Genomic DNA, 8,582 nt, shown 5'->3' on the forward strand with positions numbered 1-8,582 from the left:
TATAATTTATTATGAATTAGTTTAAGAGGAAAAAAATTCAAAGCATACTTCCTAATCATATTATATATCAGAGAATAATAGATATATACTTGCAGATAATGATTGCATTTAGAATAAAAGGATGATAGGTGGAGAGTGACCAGGGAATAAATAAATGAGTAGGACATCTTAAGAAAAATAATTAATTATGCTTATGTTAAATTTAATTGAAAATAAAACTTAAGAAGCTTATTTTTTTCATAATATATTCAGTTTGGAACTTTGATTCACATTTTTTTATGGAAAAATAAGTGCATAAATATCACAACTTTTTGTACATAAAAAATGTGTCGGCATCGATCTTTAAGATATTTGATAATCCATAAGAGGAGAGTGCGATGGGGAAAGATCAATTATAAGGAGATCATGAGGTTCACCTGATCGAACTAATGAAATCAACTAGGCCAGAACCAATTGAATTGAAGGATAGTAAAGAGGAAGATTGGGTGATCTAGGTGTTAGTCATCTGACTGAAAGCGAGACAAGAGAACATCTGAGTCATTCGCTACTGGAAAGCCGTCTCGATGCAATAGTTTATCCCACAGTGGAGCTGACTTATCAGAAGAATCAATTCCATAAAGAGTCACAACTTTTTGTACATAAAAAATGTCTCGGCATCGATCTTAAAGATATCTGATAATCCATAAGAGGAGAATGCGATGGGAAAAGATCAATTATAAGGAGATCATGAGGTTCACCTGATCGAACTAATGAAATCAACTAGGCCAAAACCAATTGAATTGAAGGATAGTAAAGAAGAGGATTGGGTGATCTAAGTGTTAGTCATCTGACTGAAAGCGCGGCAAGAGAACATCTAAGCCATCTGCTACTAGAAAGTCGTCTCGATGCAATAGTTTATCCCACAATGGAGCTGACTTATCAGAAGAATCAATTCCATAAAGTATCTTGGACCACTCAAAGTAAACTCTAAGACTCCTCACCAAGGATCGAAGATAGTTAAACATGTTGGATTAGCCGACCAAACTTTACCAACAGAACTAAGTCTCCTTAGCTGACCTAGTCAAGCCAAATTCGCTAAGTTTAGCAGGGCGAGCTAGAAGGTAACCAAACAATGAGCCCATGCTTGAAAAATATCAAAAATTACTCGATCACAAACCCTCCACAAATGGGAATAAAAATGTAACATCACTATTGTACTACCTCATATATAAATATGAGAAATATTTTATGAAGAAATAATACTATCAATAATTATTCATCCCCCTCTCTCCATCCTTTTATTTGTATCTCTCTCTCTCTCTTCTCGTTTAAGTTCTATTCCTGAGTAGTGATTCACGAGTAATTTCAGATTCAACACTCTTTAAAATTTTTTTATGAAAAAATTATTCATTAAATTTTAAAAATTAAATTATTAATGTTATTGACACAACATCAAAAAATTTACATTATTCAACATGAATCTTAGGGCATGACACAAACCTCAAGATAATTTTTAAGCAAGGAACATTCAAATATCAATTAAAAATCATCAAGAATCATGATTCCAACAAAATTTTAGTCAAACTAGCTGACTTGATGAGAAGAATCCAATGATACCAAACTTGGTCCAATCCAAGTCAAATCAAGCTCAGATCAAATTGTTAAACCACTTTTGAGAGCTTTCAATGCATAATTGAAGGTAAAAAAGATTCCAAATCTAAAAAAATTATGGTTGGATCGAGCGTGTTGGCGAGATGAATCCAACTAGTCTAAGATTGCCCAATTCTGACATCATTAAGGCACTCAAATGTTTACTGAACGTTGTCCGATTAAGAGAATCTCCCTGAGTCGTCTGATGGAGTTGTCTGAAATCTTTTTTTATATGTAGAAAAACCTCTCCCACACTATAAATAAAGTCTCATCCCATTCTTAAAAAGGGACCTAGACCATGAGCCAAAAAAAAAAAAAAAAAATTAAAACTTAAAGAAGAAGTTGATATCTGATATCGCTTCTGCGCCGAAGATCTGACAATCACCGTCAATCGCCAGCTGTCTGCTAATGTCGAGTGCCTCTGACTCAAAGTCAAGACTTGTGTTGAGTAGTGAGAAATAAAAATTGACATCACGGAGTTAAGAAACATCTTAAGGAGCATTGCATTATTACAAACTTTGTGCCAACCTAAAAAATAATGTACAAAAACTTCTCGCTCGACCCATAGTGGGGTGCAACGAGTTCTTCTATGCACGATCATTATAACTTGAGAAATATCTTTTGTCTATGGGACAGATGTGTATGTGTAATCTTTAACTTATAGTTGATTATTTCAATTTCGACAGACACATTGATTTTCTCACTTTCCAGATATTTCATGTAAAAATTTATGATGTTTCTACTCATCAATTTTATTATTTAAGTATGTGTTGAATTTTAATGCAATACTGAGATGATAATTTATCACTCTAATTAAAAATTTAAAATAAGAAATGATGGTTATCCACCTCAATTTTTAAAAATTGATTATTCCCATCAATTTAATTAAATTAAAAAAATATATAATTAACGCTTCACCTCGCCTCCCACCACTTCCCCTACCTTTAACCAAAGCTCCATCTTTTAAAAAATGGCCTCCTCTCGCTTCTTGTGACTTCTGAAGCGTGAGCTGCAAAGCCCCCATTAAACTATTCAAAAGCCCCAATCAAAAACGCAGATGCCCTCATAGAACAAACAACCAACCAACCAAGCACCAGAATCCTTATCACCTTCACTCGTACCCCGCGCGCTCCCCACAGAAACAAACCAGAGCAAAGCAACAGGGGAAACTCCAAAGCCCCTCTTTCTTCTCGTTCTCCGCGCAACTCTCCTCTCCCTCACCCTCCTTCTCCGCCCTGCTCAAAAAGAAAAAAGCAACCCAACTTTGTTCAATCAAACGATAGTAAATTTACCATGATCAGCTCCCTCGACTTTTACCATGTCATGACCGCCATGGTCCCTCTCTACGTCGCCATGCTCCTCGCTTACTCTTCCGTCAAATGGTGGAAAATCTTCACACCCGATCAATGCTCCGGAATCAACCGCTTCGTCGCTCTTTTCGCCGTCCCTCTCCTCTCCTTCCACTTCATATCCTCCAACAATCCCTTCTCCATGAACCTCCGTTTCATCGCCGCCGACACTCTCCAAAAACTCATCGTTCTCGCCGCCCTCACCTTCTGGGCCACTCTCAGCCGTCACGGTAGCCTCGAATGGACCATCACCTTCTTCTCCCTCTCCACCCTCCCCAACACCCTCGTCATGGGCATCCCTTTACTCAAAGGCATGTACGGCGACTTCTCCGGCAGTCTCATGGTGCAAGTCGTCGTCTTGCAATGTATTATTTGGTATACTCTGATGCTCTTCATGTTCGAGTACCGCGGAGCGAGGTTGCTCATCGCAGAGCAGTTTCCGGACACCGCCGGATCCATTGTTTCTATTACAGTCGATTCCGATGTGATGTCGCTCGACGGGAAGGAGATTGAAGCCGAAACGGAGGTGAAGGAAGATGGGAAGATGCATGTGACGGTGAGGAGATCGAGTGCTTCGAGGTCTGATGTGTATTCCAGGAGGTCGGCGCAGGGGAATGGAGTGGCGACGCCGAGGCCGTCGAATCTGACGAATGCGGAGATTTACTCATTGCAGTCGTCCAGGAATCCGACGCCGAGGGGGTCCAGTTTTAATCATGCGGATTTCTATTCGATGGTGGGGAGAAGTTCAAATTTTGCGGCGGGGGATGGGTATGGAATGATGGGGACGACGGCGGCGAGGGGGCAGAGCACGCCGCGCTCGTCAAATTTTGAGGAGGATTGCGGCGGCGGCGGTGGGAAGGCGCGGTTGCATTACCAGATTCCGGCGACGGGAGGGAAGAAGGACTTGCATATGTTTGTGTGGAGCTCAAGTGCGTCGCCGGTTTCTGAAGTTTTCGCCGGCGGTGCAGGAAAAGAAGTTAGACTCGCCGTCTCTCCTCCACAGGGTAAGCAACCCTAACGAGACAATACGTGCACCAGGCGTACCTGGAATTGAGATGCATTGCATCAATACCATCAATATTATCTCCATATCATTCGTAATTAATTTGCACATATTATGATTTCTTTTTCTTAAATGAGAATATTTATTAAATCCTTTAAAATTTCCACTAAATTTAGCAAATTTAGAATTAAGATAAAATTCAAGCCAAATCACAGCTTTGGAACTTGCTATCTTATTATTAAAAAAAGAAAATAAGCTGTCATATTATTTATTTTTTAATTTATAGATTTATTATTACTTTTTAGGTAATTTTAATAATAAATAATCATTACATTTTAAACATTTTATCATTAGAATTATTATTATTTATACATTTAACCCCCTATTAAAAATTAGCCTGCAAATCTTTCTAAAACTCTTCTGATGCCTTTCAAGTACTACTTCAATTAAGAAGAGCGGCTGCATTCTCATTTAAATCGCTATCCAAACCATGCCAGGAGAAGCTCGAAAAGACGAGTTCTTGGAGCGCAATGAGTTCAGTTTCGGAAACAGAGGAATGGTTGACGGCGGGCACGACGCCGGAGGCGAGGAGAAGTTGCAGGAACCGAACGGCAAAGTCGGCGCAGCCGTCGCCACCATCTCCGGCAATGGCCGCGGAACGGTGATGCCGCCGACGAGCGTGATGACTAGACTGATTTTGATAATGGTTTGGAGAAAGCTCATCCGCAATCCAAACACCTACTCCAGCCTCATAGGCGTCGTCTGGTCGTTGGTCTCTTACAGGTTTTCAGCATTTGCTTAATTAATCTTCTCCTTCTAATTTTCTCTTTTTTTATTTATTTTAAAAGCTGCAATTTTTTTTTTTTTTTATAGATGGAGTATTGAAATGCCTGCCATAGTTGCAAGGTCCATCTCCATACTGTCGGATGCCGGGCTGGGGATGGCGATGTTCAGCCTGGGTAAGATTATAGTGCTCACAAGATGTTTGTCTTTATGCCGCTTTGAAAAGAGAGAGTACTGAAGGTGGTGATATTGGGGATGCAGGGTTGTTCATGGCGCTGCAGCCAAGGATTATAGCTTGTGGGAACAAGGTGGCGACTTTTGCTATGGGAGTCAGGTTTCTCGCCGGACCGGCTGTAATGGCGGCGGCCTCCATTGCCGTCGGCCTTCGCGGAGTTCTCCTCCACGTGGCCATTGTCCAGGTTATCTATTGAGCTTTTCAATTTATTTATATAAATTAGCCATTCCAACTCATCAATTTTTTGTTAAACAATAATTAGATCTCATTTAAGAAAAAAATTAATTAGTAAGAATTTCCTCAAGATAAATTTAAAAATTGTTAAATAATTTTCCCTAACCCCTACATCTTAATTAACTTCTTATATATTTTAGTTATCTTGAAACAAATTCAATAATTTGAAGATTTTATTAAACAAAATTTGATTTTTTTTTTTTTAGCAAAAGCATGATTATTATATTTGACTAAAAATTTTCTTCATTTATTGCTTGTAGACAGTTGGAAGTGGGGGTGGTCCTCATCCCTCTGTTTTAGATTTTTCAACATATATTTATTTTGTATAATATTTATATTTCAATATTGCTATAATAATATTGTATTATGAAAGTTGAGTCATGAAATGAAAATAACTATTTCTTTTTTAACTGTCCTGAGGCTGATTTGAATGAGAACCTTAAAACATGCTGAATGTCCCCTATGTTTTTTCACTCATTTTAAGGCATTTTGCGTGCGAGAGAAATCAATAGTAAGATCGCTGAGACATAACGATTGAGTTAAGTTAAAAAAAATATATAAGAGATATTTTGTATATCAAGTAATAACTCATCATCTAAATCAACATAAGACATAACGATTGAGTGTGTAATTTCTCACTGTAAGATCGCTGAGAAAATATTATGTTCAGATGTCCTTACGTCCAACTACTAGATGCTGCGACTCTATCCAAGTGAATTTGCACTAAGCACACTGTGGTGCAGTGAAGAAAAAATATTATGTTTGCATGTCCGGATGGCCAATCAATCACATCATTATACATGTGAATTTGTTCTAAGTGCGCTTACTTATGATATAATGATTGAGTATATTTTTCTAATTCCGAGAAAATATTATGTCCGGACTATACTTGTGAGGATTATACTTGTGAATTTGCGCCGACATGACCTCGCGTAAGCAAATATCAGGAATATATGCCTATATTATACTTCAGACTATCTTTTCAAAAAAAAAAGAAAATCTATATATTTACTTTATGTGATCCAATAATGCTGATATGCAATTAAGTCTTAAATATGTTTAATCCGGAATATTTGCAGGCGGCGCTGCCACAGGGGATCGTCCCTTTCGTGTTCGCGAAGGAGTACAGCGTCCACCCTGACATTCTAAGCACAGCGTAAGTTCTTACCTTCAAACCAAACAATTTATAAGTATTTACATACACAGTTTGATTTTACACTCATAATCCTTCGGTGCTATTGTGAATGCATCGGAATTGCATGGTATATATGTATGTAAAAGCTTAAATATGTATATGCATAAGACTGATGCAGATTTTGGGAGAATTTAATGGAAAGCACAAAAAGCTTGATATTTTAAAGTGTCATATTTCATTTGTACCTGCTGCAGGGTTATATTTGGCATGCTAATTGCTCTGCCCATAACGCTGGTATACTACATCTTGCTGGGGCTGTAAAGTAACAGTTTTTCTGGTTCAGAGAAGGGGTAAAGTTGTAAGATTGAGGAGATAAGGCAGAGGGAGGAAGCATGGTGAGCATTAAAGCAGCAGAATTTGTAGAAAAGCTGAGAAAGAAACTGGCCGGTCGGCTCCTTGTTCTGTAAAATGTTTTTTTTTTTGTTTTAATTATTATTATTATTATTATTTATGTTTTTCTGCTTGCAATTCAATCTTAAGAGATAAATTTGGTGCTTTTCTTCTCTCAATTCTTCTCATCCTGTTTGCTTCACTTTATTTTCATGTAGTTTTATAGAATGTTATTATATTAGCATAGCATGCTGCAAAATTACTATGCATTTATATATTTTACACTTAAAAAAGTTGAGATTTAGAAGTTGGTATTATCTGTGTTTTTTTTTTTTTTTTTTTTTCTAGAATTTAAGATGGAAAATTTGAATTATTTTTAAAAAATATAAATTAATATTTTTTTTGTATGTTATGCTTGAAATGGGATAGATAAAAGTAGTTTCTTACAAAAAAAAAGATAAATCCAATGAGTTAGAAGATTGGTTGTTTTTGATATCATTAAGACATTTACTCATAAAATATCACTATTAAGGGAATCACTCGGGTTCTTAAAATCTATAAATAGACCACTCTTTTCATGAAGGGCATTTGACTTGGATGGGAAGGCTTAAGAGAGCTCTAACACTTAAGGATTCTCGAGGCCTAACACTGACAAATTGTGATCGTTGTGGAATCACTATCATTAGTTGCCACCACTGTTGTGGTACACCTGTGCTTTCATTGGGCATCATCTCTCAGTCGGCGCCATGCGAACCACTATTTATGAAATGTTGGTCACTGAAATATCATCACCCAATTGACAGCATTGCTACTACCACTGTTGCCATTGTCAAGCCACAGTTGTGGTCACTTAATTACCACCACCATTGCAGCACATCGATGCAAATTGAGAAATCAAGCCATCATTTGACCTAAGTTGCCCATTTAGTGATGTTTCCGTCGCCATTATCTCACAGTCACCCATCGTCTCCATCCTCGAACCACCGTAGCTGGACCACTGCCTAGATCACTGCCACACAACCACCATCGTTGTTGAACCCCAACCAATAGCAATGCCATTGCCACTACTGTTTGGCCTCTGTCGCAATCGCATGACCGATGTAGTCATCTCCTAGCAGTTGTTATATTATTGCCACCACGTTGATATTTTTGTTGCAATAACACTTTTGAAGAGCCTCACTGCAAGCAGAGCACCATCACATGTTTGTCCTTGCTAAAAACTCATGATATCTTCTCTATGATATCTTCTTTTTTATCAGTTTGTATGTTAAATTTTCATACAATACTAAGATGTTAATATATCCCTATTGTCATGGATTTTTCGGCATATAACAAGTTTGCAAATACTTTTATAATATTTTTAAAGTTTAAAATTTTGTATTTTTTATTCTTTTAAATTTCTTTGAAATTTGTATGTATAAATTTTGTAGGAGGAAATTATTTATGAATTTAGTTGGATTTTGAAAAATTGGGGGAGGAGGGTAAAGAGGTAATTAAGTGGGGAGGATGGAGTGAGTGAGTGAGTAGTAGGTGGTCCAGACATATGATGGTATGGCCTGGGTGCCGGGCATGACGCCGACTCAGTTGTTATTATGCGAAGACAATATGGGCCTCCCCATCACCATCCCATTAATTTTTGTTTAGTAAGTGCTCCTTTCATCAGAGCTGATGTCAACATTATTCAATTTTAACTTTTACAGATTTTATAAAGTTGCTGTGCTGATTGTAACACTGTTCTGTCAACTCATTTCCGATAACTTCCTTTTTTTTATTAAAATATTCATTCATTTATATATATATATATATATATATATATATATATAA

General features: G+C 37.3%; 1 protein-coding gene across 1 annotated transcript; it reads left to right on the forward strand.

Moving 5' to 3' along the window:
- The first annotated feature begins 2,547 nt into the window (after positions 1–2,547).
- LOC110023119 (probable auxin efflux carrier component 1c) lies at positions 2,548–6,911 on the forward strand. Its single transcript, XM_020722367.1, has 6 exons — positions 2,548–3,982; positions 4,479–4,764; positions 4,855–4,940; positions 5,026–5,183; positions 6,313–6,389; positions 6,623–6,911. Exons 1-6 carry the CDS (start codon positions 2,923–2,925, stop codon positions 6,687–6,689), a joined length of 1,734 nt encoding a protein of 577 aa, XP_020578026.1. The 5' UTR covers positions 2,548–2,922; the 3' UTR covers positions 6,690–6,911.
- Positions 6,912–8,582: the final 1,671 nt, after the last annotated feature.

Source organism: Phalaenopsis equestris, unplaced genomic scaffold (genome assembly GCF_001263595.1).
Source record: "Phalaenopsis equestris unplaced genomic scaffold, ASM126359v1 Scaffold000212, whole genome shotgun sequence".
NCBI classification, from domain to species: Eukaryota; Viridiplantae; Streptophyta; class Magnoliopsida; order Asparagales; family Orchidaceae; genus Phalaenopsis; species Phalaenopsis equestris.